The 17,887-nt window shown below is 41.9% G+C and overlaps 1 protein-coding gene across 1 annotated transcript in view; it reads left to right on the top strand.

Annotated features, from left to right (window-relative positions):
• ahnak (AHNAK nucleoprotein) overlaps nucleotides 1–17,887 on the top strand; it is a 31,363-nt gene that overhangs the window by 898 nt on the left and 12,578 nt on the right. The window contains 6 exon segments of the mRNA XM_055016434.1: nucleotides 6,850–6,913; nucleotides 11,574–11,634; nucleotides 11,740–11,893; nucleotides 11,983–12,209; nucleotides 12,327–16,547; nucleotides 16,549–17,887. The exon segment at nucleotides 16,549–17,887 is cut by the window's right edge and continues 1,737 nt beyond it. Of these exon segments, the coding sequence (XP_054872409.1) occupies nucleotides 11,740–11,893; nucleotides 11,983–12,209; nucleotides 12,327–16,547; nucleotides 16,549–17,887 (5,941 nt within the window). The 5' untranslated portion in view covers nucleotides 6,850–6,913; nucleotides 11,574–11,634.

The raw sequence follows: 17,887 nt of genomic DNA, 5'->3' as shown, positions 1-17,887 counted from the left end.
ATGCGATTTCACTGCTGTGCAATGTGGATGATACACCAATCCATTGTCTTTGAGATAACAAGCTGTTTTATAGGATGGGAATATTCCACACACACAAAATGAAAGCTGATTGGAAGAGAAAGAGGGATGATGAAGTCGTCAGGATTTGTTTGTTGATGTTATCTTTCGGGTGTTTCTCTTATCTGTCCTTTTGCTGAGACAGGGGAGTTTAAAAAGTAAAGGTACATCTCTATGAGAGCTCGCAGGAACGAGGCTGGGTGTGGATCCCTCTCCTTCACCTCCCTCCTCCCTCGTTCTTTTTTCCTCCCTCCCTTCTTGCTTCGCTGTCTCCTCACAGAGGCACACCCTTTACACAGTCAGGGAAAAAAAGCCATACACACTGCAGACGGCTGTCGCAGTGGGTCCCTCCAAGTAAATCCTAAAGCCCTTCATGGGACTTCAAGGAGGTCCTGGCAAAATGAAAAGTATTGAACAAGACTTTTTTCTTTGTGTCTTCACTGGGTTGTTGGCTGCTGTATGATCGTAAGTCATATGGAACAATGAAAATATCATCACATGTACATTTTTAATGCAAACTTCCTTCGTGGAATGCGGGTGTGAAGTTTGTGTTGCATAATAGAAGGCTGAAAACTCTCCCTGCCTGCTTGGTTCCGAGGCACGTATGTCTTTTATGACTTACTTTTTAAAGTCGTGGGCAAAGAGAGATTTCTTTCTCTCTTTTTTGGTCTCTTAACCTGGGCGTGTGGCCAGGGTGTGTGGGGGGGAGAAGAAGGGAGGAAGACGGGGAGAGAGAGTGAGTTAGTGAGGGGGGATGGGCGGGGCGGGGGTGAGGAGGGGAGTAATGGAATGTAGTGGTTTGGAAAGACAAGCTAATTGAAACCAGGTTTGAGGCATAGAGGGGGGAGCTAAGGTTTTGCACATTTGAGGAAAGAGAAAAACGCATTTCAGAAACCCTCAAATTGAGGGATTTTTCTGCCTCTTGTATGTTTAACGCCTAAATGGCATCCTTTCAGGTGTGCTTCAAACCAGAAATGTTATACGTAGCCTGGTCTGAGTTTGAGGTGATGCGTGTGATTAAGTTGAGCGAAAAGCAGATAGAAAAGATCAGATATAATCGTTTGTTGAATACCAGTTGGAAGTCAGATTCCACTGTGTGCAGTTTGCCTGTCCTCCAAAGCTCCCTCCTGCCACACCCAAAAGTCAGTTCAGAGGAGTTTTTGGGAGAGCTGTTTTTTACTTTGCTCTGTACAGGTTTTTTTTTTTTTTTTTTTTTTTTTTTACAATGCACACTTAACCCACTTTGACTGCCTCACTGTTGTAAATATCTACCATTTCTCAAATTGCCCCTGTCAAGGTGATTAATAATGACGCACTGCCTTAAACTGCCTTAAGAGCCAAAAAGTGACATGGGGCTAAAAGGTCTTTGGGTGGTGGGTTGCTGTTTGCTATAATATGTTAAGCATTCTTAGAATTTCAAAAATTCATGTTTTTACTGATAATATGGCGTGAAGTATAAAATTACACGTGTTCCTACATGGACACGTGTGGACGTATACAGACATAATAAACATGGAATGTGATTTACATTTCAACCGCTGAAACGTTCAGAACTGCTCCTGACCGCCTGCAGCTGAAACGTTCGTCAGTTAAGAGAACCTCATCTTGGCCTAGGGCGGATGCCGTTTGTCCAAATACTCACACTGTCTACCAATGCAGCAGCACAGAGGCTACATTATGTTGTCACCTGCAGTAATGTAAGCCATGTGGAATTCCAAAAAAAAACACACTGGGAAATTTTGAAGAAGCTCCGTTGGTCAAATTTTACTCAGTCATCACAGCAGACATTCACTCACTCACTGGTTTTGTTGCACTTGTCACCCATGTGACAAACAGCATCTTCAGTTGGCTAAAGAAACATGCCTCATGACTGTTTGGAGCTTGACCTGAATGTGTTAAGGTATTTTTCACAGTGCTCAGTTCAGAGCCTTCGTGTATTCTTGCACTTTTGATTGGCAGCACGGATGAGAGGAGCGGTGTTACTCATACATGCCAGTGTGAAACGTAAGGAAACTGGTCTCTAGCACACTTCCTCTGCCATTTCCTCGTGGGCTTGTTGAGTGGGTGGTTTGAAGGAGGGACGGTGTGGGTTGGAGAGTGAATATGAGGGAGGCTGAATAAGTTGACAAAAGAGAGGGCGATTGCAATCAAACTATAGGTCATTATTTTCACACTTGGCATTCATTTGGAAGCACAACTGGGCTCTCAGACATTATTAAATTCCAGCTGCTTACTGAAGAAGATATTGTTTAAGTTAAACAATAGAAAATGTGTAGATTCATAAAAGTTCCAGTTGAGGAAGTTGCATTTCAAATAAACATTTAACTGTAGTGTGCGATTTAGAAAGTCTTTCTAGGCGATCCACCCAACTGCCACTCCCTTCTCACCCATCCAGTGTTGGTTTGGAATGTTTCAACATGTTCTCAGTGCTGTCTGCAGTGTGCCTATCATTAGTGCTGCTTGCCTTGTTGTTGAGAAACTACAATTCGAGTGGTATGATGAGATAGTCATCACAAGTCACACATAATACCTCTCGAAGTCACACCCATGCACGTGTGAGAAATTCAGACTTGTTTATTGTAGCTTCGAATTTGGTGGGACGTTTGCAAGCACTGAACTCAGAAAGGGTGGGAAGCATTTTTTTCTGATAAGCCAATAACTTGCAGCACTGCTCCTCCAAACATCTGCTGCAAGGAACCATCCAAAATCAATAAACCTTGAATAACTGTTGCTGTATTGCACAGTCTACCTGCCTTACTGCCCCTCACTGTCCGACCTGCACCCCAACCCCCAGGAAAAACTGTTCTCCTGCCCTGTGCAAGGAATGACATGCAGCATCTGTTAGGAAAACTCTATTTGGGGCTCAGAATGTCAGGGCAGCAGGGATTGGAATGTAAATTTAGAAATACATTCAGCTTTGTTTAGGTTTTCTTTATCTGGTGCAGGATAGTCAAGGATGGCACTCCTCACCATCCAACACTCTCTCTTGCTCTAAACAGCTCTGCACTGCTCTGGTGTGATCTAAATGCTAAGCATGAATGTATATTCTTATGCTCAGCTTACACTTCTTGTTGTACAGCTAAGGAAGCCTTTATGTCTATATATATATTCTGCTGCTATGGTTGCCATCTAGCCTTCCTCTTAACCTTCTTGTCCCCTACTCCATGAATAGACTTGCATTTGCTCTTGTTCAAACAGCTGTGGAAGACAAAAACAAAACCTGAATAAATTTCCAAATAAAACTGAGCTGCGCAGTTACATGGCTTGAGCTATATAAGGTTTTTATAGATGTCAGTATGGCTCCTCTGATATATGACTATGCAAAACTTACTCTCCTCTTTAATACTCATTGGCGTAACTAGTTATGCCAGTTCTAAATTTGCATTTTCAACTGAAATATTCAATATCTGTGCAGTAGAAACGTGTCTGTGCTTCTCTTCATCCCATCTATTGCTTTGTCAGTTGCTCAATGTTTTTGGATCTAAAACTATCCGTGGGCACCAGTCCAGGATCACTTCTCATTTCAGATTAGAACAGCAAAGATATTTTGTTTCATTTTTGCAGAAATATCACCTCTATGTTTGTTCAAATGCCACGTCAAGTTTTTTGTATGGCACATAATTGCATAGATTGTTTTGAGTTTCACAGGCTTATAACTGCAACAGTTCATAAGGCAGTTCCTAAGAAAGAAGGAAAAACTCCCTTTAAAACTCCCTTTGCACATATGGAAAAAAAACTGAAGAACCCTTGGGAGAGGATTCTTCCATTTTCCCTTTCTAGGGGTGTAATAGATAAAAATAAGTCACAAGAGAAGCCATGAGTTGTCTGGTATGAACCATCTCATACTTTATACAACTTTTCTGTTATTGTCATTTTGACAACATAAGGCTTAAAAAATAGTATTCATGAAAATCAAGGCATTGTTGAAATGTGTTTTGACAAAACCCCTGGCCTTGTTTGTGATCTCGTAAAAACGAGAAGAGGATTTAAAGAGTTTTCTTCAGTTTTTCCATTCAGTGCATGACTCCTGCCAAAGTCACAATGGTTTAATCAGCAGCAGGCCAAGTTGGCGTCAGTGGGCAGGCTTTGGTCTTATGCAGGACTTGTGGTTTGGTTCAGGGCTGTGTGGACTATAGAGTGCAGAAAAGAGCCATTTATTTTGACGCTCATTCCTTTTATATGTGTCACACTAGCATGTCCTATCTGCTTTTTTGAAGGCTGAAGGCTGGGGCCTGTTGTGTCTCATTTTGTGTTTGTTGTACTTGCTGTGTCAAACTACAATACAGCAAAGGGAACAGGGAGTCTATTCTGTTTTGACAACAAGATTGATTTGGTCACTACTCTCTCCCTCTTTGCCTTTCTGCACTGAGGTCTTTTTATTTGCTTCATAATCAAATCTTGTCACTCACCAGCACCACTGATATACTTACAACTGAGCCATAATCATTGTCACGCTGTTCCTCTTTTCTGTTCACCAAATTGGTTAGATTTTGGCAGTCAACTTTGATCAGTTTCCAGTGCGCTGTGACCTACTTTATTACAAACTACGACAGTCAAACAGTCCAGGTATGTTCCCTGAAAAGACAGAACAGATGAGGCCTGGAGTGTGGATGAAACAGCCGGAGGGAGTGCTGTTGCATCATCCAAATGCACAAGTCAAGCCAACTAAAATGATGATGTGGATGATGATTGTGCTGAGAAAAGTCATATGGACAACATAAGTGGAATCTGCCAAAATTTGCAAGTGTCCAGTGTCACCCCTCATCGTTCATCTGAGATAGCATGTTTCAGGGGGGCGTTAAATTTGCATATCTGACCGAGTGTGCTGCTGTTGCTTGTTTGTTTGGGCTGAACCTGGAGGTGAGGGGCTGTGGTGGACTGACTGCAGGGTGCAGGGTGGGCAGCATAGAATGAAGCTAGAGTGAGAGTCAGAGAGAAAGAGGACATTTCTTTGGAGTTAGTCACTGTGGGGAGAGGCCGGGCTCCCTTCCAGCTGGCCTGACGGCTCTATCAAGGAATGTGTGTGACTGGAGGCCTGGGTGGGGCTGTGCACTGAGCTGCTCCCTCTGCAAGCAAAGCAAAGAGGCAGAGCGATGCGATCTGTTTCGTAGACTGTGGTGTGGTGTTTCTACTCACATGCCATATGTTTTTATTCGCTTTCCCCACTGTTCATGACCACATTTACCCTGTCTGAAATTCCGGCATATTTATGTTTGTTTACATGTGTGGTCTCACAGAGGTATTGGTTGCAGATGGTTGAGCATCCTAGTTCTTATCTTTTGAGTTTGTTAATTTTCATATGGTCATTGTAACGGAATCTACAGCCACTATAATTCTTTATACATCATATATTTATAAGTTAATCGCACACATAAAAATATGACCTTTTACAGATTTCACATACCCTTAATCTAACTTCAGTCTGAGCATCAGATCCAGGCAAACTCTATCCCATATTAACTTTATATTGCTACTTTTACCTTTGAAAGTATCAGTCAGCCCGCACCTGAATGACTCTTGACATGGCAGTCTGATTAAAATGTCTCTGTAACAAGAGTATGAGTTAGAGAGTGTACACAGCTGCTGTCTCCCCCCCACACAAACGTAATGACAGCCACATACTGGCTGGCATTCATCTCAGGGATACGTACCAGCTATTTATTAGTATAAGACCCACAGAAAAAGACAAAAACAATGTGTTCTTGGGCAATACAAAAGTGTTTCACAAACTTTGCCAGTTAGTGATTTTAACAAATATTCACTTTCTCTCTATTACATCACACAGGCTGACTGTTTGGAAATGGTTTATGTATAACAAACACCGTTATTTGGCATAATTTTCACCAAAGTAATGAGCAGTTTAGTTTATTGGACACAGGGTATTGGGGAAGTGGACGTTAATGATGGAGCTGGAAACTTGTCTAAGAAGAATTTTTCAGAGGGACATGTTCCTACCAGTAGATGCCTGTCTGTACACACATCAAGTCTGGTTCTGTTTGTACAGGGACTGACAAAGAGAAGGCTTTGTTTCACAATGTGCCAGTAGGTTGACACAATAATCCTCATAAGACCTGTGAGATATTGGGCTAGTTGCAGCTGGTAGAAATAAGATTGGCTTGGCATACAGAATGAGACTTAGAATCCAAATTGTAACTACAATATATGGCTGCCCATCTCTGGTTATCTCTTGAGCAATGAAATGAGAACAGAATAATTCACAAGCATTATTTAGGAGTACATGCCCCTTTCGATTTCTTCCAGAACCAGATATGCTTCTCTTAACTTTAAATTTTAGGCTTTAGCAAACTGTATTAGATTCTGGGTGATAAGTGTGTCTGTCTGTCTGCCTTTCTGCAGAGGTGAAGACCACACCAAACAAGTAGCTGGATTTATTTACTTAAAGGGAGTTTTGCATAATTACTCACCAGGGTCAATACTGCTACCACTTGGTTGGTTAATTATTAAAGTCTCTGAAGGCTGTGATTGGTCATGAAAGGTCCATTGAGCATGTGCACAAAAATACCAGTAAATCCTCAGTGTAACCACTGTATTTATGGTTTGTGTATCATATGTGGATACACCTGTTAATACAACAGTGGCCTGTGTGTGGGGAAAGGCTTTCGTTATCTGTTGAGCATGTGACTGAGTTATGGTCTGTTATTGCATTAGAGGGCATCGTGTAGAATTCAGGACAGATTTTTTTGAAAGTCTAATGAAGCTTAATTAAATCAAATGCTTATTGTAATCATATTAAGTAAATCCCTGACCCCGTTTCTGTTTTTCTGTCAACAGAAGTCAAGAATACAAGAACAAAAGCATCAAACTGAAGCCCTTGGCTTTGCTTGAGCAATCCAAGGTAAGTGTCCTGAAGCATAATGCAAAAGATCAACATGCTACATCTGTCACTGGTTGAGTAAAGAGAAGGAAACTGGGTTTCTTACTACCCATCACTCCACTCAAGACCATCCAGTCAGTGTCACCTTAGAACAGCAAACTATTATGTGGCCAGATGCCAAACCTCTGCTGGAATGTTTATTGCGAAGCCTCTTTTGAACCTGGAAGGTCGTGCCTTCGCCATTCAGCTGTGAAAGGCCTGCCTTGTGGAAACCTGACACTTGGCTGCTTCTGCTCCCTGTGCCTCCTATTTGCACCCCTCCGTCCTCCCCCAGCGACCACCTGTTTGACTCAAGCCCCTTTCCCCTTCTTATGAAACAACCTTGTCAAAAGCCCGCCAAACTCATGCTGTTTTAACTGTTTGCAGTCTGCAGTTGTAGATAGTCCCTCATTTCTTTTGAGTGTAGGGAAAAGGGCGCAGAAAAAGACGATGCAAAACCCAAACTTTCTGCAGCCTCTGAAGGCCAATGATAGTGAAAAAGAGCTGTGTGTCCAGAAATGCTCTGTGGTTCCACGCTTTTGTCTGGCTGCCTGTCCCCACAGCCCCCCTTCCCAACACACATACCAGGCCATAATAAAACATGATAGACAGTCAAGCTCATCTGTCACCCTTACCCTCATTTTCTCCCTGCTTCCCTGTTTTCCTTCAAAGCTTTTTCTCATTCTGTTTGCATTTTTGCTAACACGTTGTTTTGATGACATCTTTAATCAAATTCAATAATAAATACATGCTGTCTGACTCAGGTGTGTCAAAAAAATGAAAGAGAAAGAGCAGAGGAGCAGTAGATTGTCATGTCATCTGATCACTTTCAGTCACATACAGCTTGCCTGTCTTATGATTGCAAGAACAGAAGCGTATTTATTGAGCATCTGTTTATAGCGCATTCCACATCTAATCATTTGATCTTTTTGGATTCCAAATATAGTTTATGCTACTTTAAGATACAGCAATAACTGAGACAGAGTTTAGTAATCTAAGGAAACAGAAAATTTCAAGTTTTCCTACGCACAGTGAAGTGTTATAAGCTTCTGATGAGACTCGTGATAATCCGACATTTAAATTTTTGCTTGGATGCCTTCACTATTTACTTGCAGGTTAACATTCCACAAAACAGTTTCATAGCCATCCCTTTCCCTTTCACATTTTTGCTATTTCCTCTTTTCTCAATGTCCCTCCCTCTCGCTATGTTCTTTCCTGCCCTCCTATATTACTTCAAGCCTCAGCTCCTCCCTGCAGCCTGCTGCAAATATGTCAAAACTGTGAGACGAATAATTGCACAAATAGTTACTTGTGAAAAGACTCAGTGTGGAAGTTAAATGTAGGAGGGAATGTTTAAATCTTTAAATATGCATTAATTATATGCAGTTATATACGAAAATAAATCAATGGATAGGAAGGCAAGGCAAAGAGAGAATATAAAAGAGTCCTGAGACTGTCCCTTTGAATGAGAGAGGGAGAAATTATTAAGAAAATTGTTTTCTCAAATGAAAGTTGGCTTCTCCTTACTTCTCTGAGACATTTTTTCTAAATTTGTAATCCAGCAAACAATGATGTGTGCATTGTTTGAGAACTAAAGTGCTGCATTTTCACTTTCAATCTCCAGTCAGGTCACGCTAACAGAGACAATGAGATAGAGAGAGGTAGAAGAGGGAGAAAGAATGGGAGGATAAGGTTGTAGATGCCTGCAAGTGGTTGCTGTCATCTTTGGCATAAACACATTCTGGTCTCTTGTCACTCTTAGTTGTCCTAGCTTGTGTTATTCAGTCCTGAGAGTCTACAAAAGTCAATTTTAGAGAGAGGGTTTAATATTACCTCAAAGCATTGCAAGCATCCTCCAGTATTCCCAGTCACACAGAAGCAGTCTATTGACGTGTTTAACTGCTGCATTGCTTGGTTATATGTCCTTGGACTGGGTCCAACAAACTGGGGAGACCAGTTTGCAAATCAGTTTGGATTCCAAACTGTCTCTTTGTTAATCATTTCTAGCACGGCTAACTTTGACAAAATGTTTGTTCTTTTATGACCATACACATCTGCCAGAAAGTTTACAATGTTTTTGACATGTGTCTCATGTCTCATAAATTCACTGTAGCCAATCTAGCTATTGCTACTGTATGCATTCAGGCAGTCTGGCAACATCCATCCATCCATTATCTATACACTGCTTCATCCTCATTAGAGTCGCGGGGGGGGGGGGGGGGGGGGGGGGGGGCTGGAGCATATCCCAGCTGACTTAGGGTGAAGGCAGGGAACACTCTGGACAGGTCGCCAGTCTATCACAGGGCTACACATAGAGACAAACAATCTAACTCACATTCATACCCACGGACAATTTAGAGACTGTGGGAGGAAGCCGGAGTACCCGGAAAAAACCCACGCATGCACTGGGAGAACATGCAAACTTCATGCAGAAAGATCCCAGGTTCAGGCCAGGACGCAAACTGGGGATCTTCTAGCTGCAAGGCAAAAGTGCTAACCACCGAGCCACTGTGCAGCCTAGCCTTGCAACATGGTAATATATATTAAAAAATAATAATCTGTCAAAACAATGCTTCCTATGACTGAGATACAGTTTTGTCAGGAGACAAACAGGTCTCTATCTCACTCACATAGTCCCACAGATGCACACAAAACCCAAATTTGTTTGTGTATTGTTTAATATACCAGCAAACTAGCCCAAACATTTATGTTGGTTTTTTTTCCTCTCTGACTTTCTCATCTGTTTAAAATACTGTATACTGCCAGCGAGGCAAGAGTGGCAGATGGTTGATGAGTGGGTGATATGTGTTACCGATCCTTTTGAAACAGCTGTGCCTTTATCTTTGCCTTAGGTTCCTCTTGTTTCCAGCAGCTTGCTATCATGCAGAACAGTGTGGCAATTACAGTGAATGAGGAAGGGATTTGTGGCTTACTGGCTTAATTATATTATTTACAGTGGTGAAAAATAGTATGAAAAATATATGCAAATGTGTGTTTTTTTAGTAATTATTTTAGAGACTGATAATATTTGGGCAGATTATTATAAATATAAACATTTTTCTCAGTCATAACTTCCCCAAGAAGCTTTGTTCACACCTTCAATAGATGTTTTAAATCACATAGGAATCCAGCTTTTAAACTGCGACCCTTACAATGTATTCGACCCCCAGAAAATTATTTCTCGATTCATCTCCAGTGGCATGTTAGAGGTATTGAGGCAGCTTTTGAGTTTGCATGCCTTATCCACTTTCCAAGCTGGGCTCTGGTTGTTAACTTCCCTCATAAAGACACAGGCAGGCAACCATCACAATGATTCACATCCTGTTTCTTTTGAGCCACCCATGGCTAGGCTTTTGCCATTTGTTTTGGGTGATTACAAGCAAAAAAAAAAAAAAAAAAGTATTTCAAGTACTGCTGCTGTCACTAATATTTACTTACTTTCTGTCAATAGGCCGCTGATTTGTTGTTTTGTGCACTGAACCTTTAACCTGCTGTTCAGGTGGTAGGAAGAGTAGTTTGTTTATGTTAAAGTTGGAGGTGTTGTGCATGTATCTTAATGTAACCTAAAAGGCTCCTGATGTATGTGCATACATGAGAATAATGTGTAAGTCACCGTGCATGAATGAATGCAGTGTAAAAACAAAGTGAACAGAGACACGTTTTAGACGGCTTTGGGTAATTCAATGGGTGGGATGTGGAGAGTGTGGTATCAATGAAACAATGTGATGTCTGTTTCAAAGAGGAGAGTGGGTATGGCTAGTCAGCATGCTTGAAGAGGCATGTCTGGGAATGATGTAAACACACCTTATTATTGCTATCATTTTTTTCCAAATGTGTTTACTGCAGAGCACAGACAGACAGACAGTTATAGAACAGGCAATTGGGGATTTCAATCGGCTTGATATTAGCTCGTAGAAATATGGTGAATTGCGGCATAATTGTTGTGTATTGGATTGGAAATTGTATGATAACATTTCTAAGTGTAATGACCACATCCAGTCAGTACGATATGTGTTACTACTTCATCACAAAGTTGAGTCGTGGTCACAAATTCACTTAAAATAAATGTTAAACCTCGAGTGAAACTGGTATACATAGCTGTCTTGTCAAAAAAGACATTTGATATGCATTTTCTGCATGCATGTACAAATATGACAAATATGTACTTGTTTCAGTAAAAGACTACTGTTTGTGGATGTGCATATAAATAAGAGACAACAACATTAATATATATTTCTGCAACTCTGCGGGTGTCTTCACAAAGCAGGGCAGCTTCAACCATGATTGTTCTTTCTATTGACTTTGGAGCTGGGGTGTAGGCACAGGATCGTGCTGCTTTCCTCAGGGCGAGGTGTGGTCTGACTTCAACCAAATTTCCAAAACAAAGCATCCTGGAGGGAGGGAGCTTATGGTTTGGTGTTCAGGGCAGCAGAGGATGTGTTGTCTGAAAGAGTTTTAACACCATCTAGTGTTCACTTCTAGGTGCTATAGGCCAGACTACTTAAACAGTGGGGTTGGTAAATATTTAATGTGGACAGCTATTGAAATTGTTTTAATGAGAAAAGAAGAACCTACTGTCTAGGATGAAATACCTCCTGGACTGATTTTCTTTTCATGCTTATCATCTTTTTTTTATAAACAGGAAAACAATAAGACAGAGTGTCCATCACACCAGGGCTGAAAAACAGAGAAGCAAAAACAAGGTATTTTTTGTAAAGTTCAGACCATAGTTCTTTTTATAGTGACTTCTTGTCAACTACTTTGTGCTATTTCAATGAAACCCATTGTTTGTATGATTATGATTACAGATGGCTGAAGAGGAGGACACCAGGGAAGTGCTATTTCCAGACTGGGAGGGTCCAGACAAAACTGGCTTGACCATTGAACAGACAGGAGGAGAAATCTATGTTAAGGAGGTGAAGGGAGAGTCACCTGCAGCACGGTCTGGAAAAGTATATGAAGGTAATCAGCATCTTTCATCAAAAATGAAGTAAGATTTGACTCACTTACCCGCTGACTAAACTTAACTGCTCTCTATACTTAATTTATAGGTGACCAGATAGTGGGAGCCACTATCTACTTTGATAATATGAGCTCAGAAGAAACAGCAGAGCTACTGAAGACACTGAACCGACACAAAGTTGGACTGAAACTACAAAACAAAGGAGACAAGTCCCCTTGCTACTCACCGTTGAGCACACCATGTCGTTCACCAATAGGCACCCTGACATGGGAAGGGAAGACCCGTTTTGGAGGTTCCAGTCCAGACATCATTCTTGTAAGTTCCCTGTTTAAACTATTAGGACCACAGATTTGTTTGTAGGGAAGCTACAGGAGAAATATATGGTGTACTAACATTTTCATGTTGTGTTTTTACCTGTTTTTCAATAAACAGAGTGGGGATGACGAAGACTATAAGAGAATATACACAAAAAAGATTAAACCAAGGCTGAAGTCTGAAGACCTTGCAGAGGGAGTAGATGTTCGCACAGAACGGCATAGCAGCACGAGCAGCGATGGCAGCACAATCACTACCATCACTCGCCGTATCACTACCTACACGGTGGATATGCCGAGTGGCATAAGTGAGCAACTTGAACTTTCAAGCCCAGACTTCAAGGGGCGAAGGCATGAATCTGGAGATGGCTCTCCTCGCATAAGAATCTCACATGGCAGCCCCTCAGGTAAAGCGGGAGCAGAAGAGGGAGTTTTTGAGTCGAGCAATGTAACTTACACTGGGCCACAGGTTAGCTCCACAGAGACCCGCTGGGGCAGTGGGGGAGTTCACACCACAACATTCATAAGAGAGGGAAAAGAAAGAAGTACAGATGTACAATTTAAAGGGCCTAATTTTGGCCTAAAAGTTAGTGAAGTCCAGGAAGGCATTGAAATGTCACGAGGGAGTGGGGAGCAAGGAGATGGAAGTGTTCAGGTTTCAGAAACAAGCATGACACTTAGAGACAGCACACACACTGGTAGTAGGCATGTTACAATAGCAGGGTTGGGAAGTGCAGACATAGCCTCAACTGATGAAAACGGAGGGTCAATTAGCCTGTCTATACCAGGAAAAAGCATGCAGATTTCAAGTACAGCCATGGATAAAACACAAGTGGGAAGTTCTAACACTAGCTTAGGTGATATGAAAAAAGTGAATATTTCTAAAATCACCAGCAGTCACCCACAGACAAAGGGATCAGGTAGTAGTGATACTCCAAACATCAGACTTAGTGGAGGTCCCATGGACAGTGACACTGAACTGAGAGGTGGTAGCAGGTTAGGTGGAACCACAATCACATTAGGTAATGCTGGCTCAGGATTTTCCTCAGGACCAGGCAAGATTTCAGTGACAGGTATGGATGTCAACATCACAGGTTCTAAGTTGAAAGGTGACAGAGATGTTGACTTGCCAAGCACAAAGGAAGAATTAAAAGCTTCTGGAATCTGTGTTGATGCTGACATTTCACTACCTGTGACACATGGAGAGATTCAAACATCAGAGTTGGACATCAAAGGTACAGATATGCAGATCAAAGGTCCCAGTGCTAACATAGAAGGATCAGTTGTCAGTGTAAGACTTCCAGAAGCTGAAAGTGACTTCAAAGAACCTGAAATTAACTCTAACATTCAAGTCAAAGTACCAAAGAGTGGTAGCAAATACAAAATGGAGGTTAAAATTCCCTCTTTATCTGGGCCAGACAAAGATGGAAGCATGAAGGGTTCTAAGATAGTCGGAAATATTGATGGAACAGTGTCAAAGGCTGATAAGGAAATACTAGCACCCAAAGCGGACAGTCAAGGTCTATCTATAAACACTGACATGAAAGAAGGAGATTTGAAAATGTCTCATATAAAGATGTCATCATTTGGAGCCAAGGGACAAAATGTTGATGTAAAAGCTCCTAAGGTTGACATTCGAACAACAGAAGCTACTGTTGAAAGCACAGATATGAAACTAAAGGGACCCATGTATACTGTGCAATCTGGATCCCTTCCAAAGATCAAGGGAGACACAAAAGGTCTTAATGTTGACATTAAGGGAGCACAAATAAACATCACAGGGCCCTATGCAGCAACTGATGTTCCAACAGAGGAGGGTCAAGATATTGATCTAAAACTTTCAAAGCCCAATACTGACACTACAGCACCTAAAGTTGACATTAAATCACCAGGAGTTCATGGTAGGGGTCCTAATGTAGAAATGAAAGGACAGAAGTTCACAATCCCCTCCACAACAGTCAATGTCAAAGCACCTCAGTTTGACAAGAAAACATCTAAAGTTAGTCTAGAGAGCCCAGATGTGGACATAAAAGCTCCCAAAGTGGACATTGGCTTTAAGGGACCACAAGGTGAATCAAAAATCAATGTGCCATCCTTTGGGGTTAAAGGTCCAAAAGTGGAAGGTCCAGATGTTGATGTCAATGTTCCAACAACTGACATTGATATTAAAGCCCCTGAAGTAGATATTAAAGGAGCAAACATCGATATTGAGAGTTCTCATGGTAAGATCAAAGGACCAAAATTCAACATGCCAACAATTTCAGGACCAAAAATCTCAATGCCAGCTGTGGATTTGAATCTGAAGGGTCCAAAACTGAAAGGTGATGTGGACGTGTCAGTTCCAGCAGTTGAGGGTGACATCAAAGCTCCCAAGCTTGACATTGAAGGACCAGATGTTGATATTGAGGGGGGCGAAGGAGGATTTAAAATGCCAAAGTTCAAAATGCCATCCTTCGGGGTTAAAGGTCCAAAAGTGGAAGGACCAGATGTTGATATCAGTCTTCCGACAGCTGACATTGATATCAAAGCCCCTGAAGTGGATGTGAAAGGACCAGACATTGATATTGAGAGTTCTCATGGTAAGCTCAAAGGACCAAAATTCAACATGCCAACAATTTCAGGACCTAAAATCTCTATGCCAGATGTGGATTTGAATCTGAAGGGTCCAAAACTGAAAGGTGATGTGGACGTGTCAGTTCCAGCAGTTGAGGGTGACATCAAAGCTCCCAAGCTTGACATTGAAGGACCAGATGTTGATATTGAGGGAGGCGAAGGAGGATTTAAAATGCCAAAGTTCAAAATGCCATCCTTCGGGGTTAAAGGTCCAAAAGTGGAAGGGCCAGATGTTGATGTCAGTCTTCCGACAGCTGACATTGATATCAAAGCCCCTGAAGTGGATGTGAAAGGACCAGACATTGATATTGAGAGTTCTCATGGTAAGATCAAAGGACCAAAATTCAACATGCCAACAATTTCAGGACCTAAAATCTCTATGCCAGATGTGGATTTGAATCTGAAGGGTCCAAAACTGAAAGGTGATGTGGATGTGTCAGTTTCAGCAGTTGAGGGTGACATCAAAGCTCCCAAGCTTGACATTGAGGGACCAGATGTTGATACTGAGGGCGGCAAAGGAGGATTTAAAATGCCAAAGTTCAAAGTGCCATCCTTCGGGGTTAAAGGTCCAAAAGCAGAAGGGCCAGATGTTGATGTCAATCTTCCGACAGCTGACATTGATATCAAATCCCCTGAAGTGGATATTAAAGGAACAAACATCGATATTGAGAGTCCTCATGGTAAGATCAAAGGACCAAAATTCAACATGCCAACAATTTCAGGACCAAAAATCTCAATGCCAGATGTGAATTTGAATCTGAAGGGTCCAAAACTGAAAGGTGATGTGGACATGTCAGTTCCAACAGTTGAGAGTGACATAAAAGTTCCCAAGCTTGACATTGAAGGACCAGATGTTGATATTGAGGGGGGCGAAGGAGGATTTAAAATGCCAAAGTTCAAAGTGCCGTCCTTTGGGGTTAAAGGTCCAAAAGTGGAAGGGCCAGATGTTGATGTCAGTCTTCCGACAGCGGATATTGATATCAAAGCCTCTGAAGTGGATGTGAAAGAACCAGATGTTGATATTGAGAGTTCTCATGGTAAGATCAAAGGACCGAAATTCAACATGCCAACAATTTCAGGACCTAAAATCTCAATGCCAGATGTGGATTTCAATCTGAAGGGTCCAAAACTGAAAGGTGATGTGGACATGTCAGTTCCAGCAGTTGAGGGTGACATAAAAGCTCCCAAGCTTGACATTGAAGGACCAGATGTTGATATTGAGGGGGGCAAAGGAGGATTTAAAATGCCAAAGTTCAAAGTGCCATCCTTTGGGGTTAAAGGTCCAAAAGTGGAAGGGCCAGATGTTGATGTCAGTCTTCCAAAAGCTGACATTGATATTAAAGTCCCTGAAGTGGACATTAAAGGACCAAACATCGATATTGAGAGTCCTCATGGTAAGATCAAAGGACCAAAATTCAACATGCCAACAATTTCAGGACCTAAAATCTCAATGCCAGATGTGGATTTCAATCTGAAGGGTCCAAAACTGAAAGGTGATGTGGACGTGTCAGTTCCAACAGTTGAGGGTGACATCAAAGCTCCCAAGCTTGACATTGAAGGACCAGATGTTGATATTGAGGGGGGCAAAGGAGGATTTAAAATGCCAAAGTTCAAAATGCCATCCTTCGGGGTTAAAGGTCCAAAAGTGGAAGGGCCAGATGTTGATGTCAGTCTTCCGACAGCTGATATTGATATCAAAGCCCCTGAAGTGGATGTGAAAGGACCTAGACGTTGATATTGAGAGTTCTCATGGTAAGATCAAAGGACCAAAATTCAACATGCCAACAATTTCAGGACCTAAAATCTCAATGCCAGATGTGGATTTCAATCTGAAGGGTCCAAAACTGAAAGGTGATGTGGACGTGTCAGTTCCAGCAGTTGAGGGTGACATCAAAGCTCCCAAGCTTGACATTGAAGGACCAGATGTTGATATTGAGGGGGGCAAAGGAGGATTTAAAATGCCAAAGTTCAAAGTGCCATCCTTCGGGGTTAAAGGTCCAAAAGTGGAAGGGCCAGATGTCGATGTCAGTCTTCCGACAGCCGACATTGATATCAAAGCCCCTGAAGTGGATATTAAAGGACCAGACGTCGATATTGAGAGTCCTCATGGTAAGATCAAAGGACCGAAATTCAACATGCCAACAATTTCAGGACCTAAAATCTCAATGCCAGATGTGGATTTCAATCTGAAGGGTCCAAAACTGAAAGGTGATGTGGACGTGTCAGTTCCAGCAGTTGAGGGTGACATCAAAGCTCCCAAGCTTGACATTGAAGGACCAGATGTTGATATTGAGGGTGGCAAAGGAGGATTTAAAATGCCAAAGTTCAAAGTGCCATCCTTCGGGGTTAAAGGTCCAAAAGTGGAAGGGCCAGATGTTGATGTCAATCTTCCGACAGGTGACATTGATATTAAAGCCCCTGAAGTGGATATTAAAGGACCAAACATCGATATTGAGAGTCCTCATGGTAAGATCAAAGGACCAAAATTCAACATGCCAACAATTTCAGGACCTAAAATCTCAATGCCAGATGTGGATTTCAATCTGAAGGGTCCAAAACTGAAAGGTGATGTGGACGTGTCAGTTCCAACAGTTGAGGGTGACATAAAAGCTCCCAAGCTTGACATTGAAGGACCAGATGTTGATATTGAGGGGGGCAAAGGAGGATTTAAAATGCCAAAGTTCAAAATGCCATCCTTCGGGGTTAAAGGTCCAAAAGTGGAAGGGCCAGATGTTGATGTCAGTCTTCCGACAGCTGATATTGATATCAAAGCCCCTGAAGTGGATGTGAAAGGACCAGACGTTGATATTGAGAGTTCTCATGGTAAGATCAAAGGACCGAAATTCAACATGCCAACAATTTCAGGACCTAAAATCTCAATGCCAGATGTGGATTTCAATCTGAAGGGTCCAAAACTGAAAGGTGATGTGGACGTGTCAGTTCCAACAGTTGAGGGTGACATAAAAGCTCCCAAGCTTGACATTGAAGGACCAAATGTTGATATTGAGGGCATCAAAGGAGGATTAAAAATGCCAAAGTTCAAAGTGCCATCCTTCGGGGTTAAAG

The sequence above is a fragment of the Amphiprion ocellaris genome, chromosome 13 (assembly GCF_022539595.1).
Source record: "Amphiprion ocellaris isolate individual 3 ecotype Okinawa chromosome 13, ASM2253959v1, whole genome shotgun sequence".
Taxonomy (NCBI): Eukaryota; Metazoa; Chordata; class Actinopteri; family Pomacentridae; genus Amphiprion; species Amphiprion ocellaris.
This window is presented reverse-complemented; position numbering and strand designations above follow the sequence as displayed.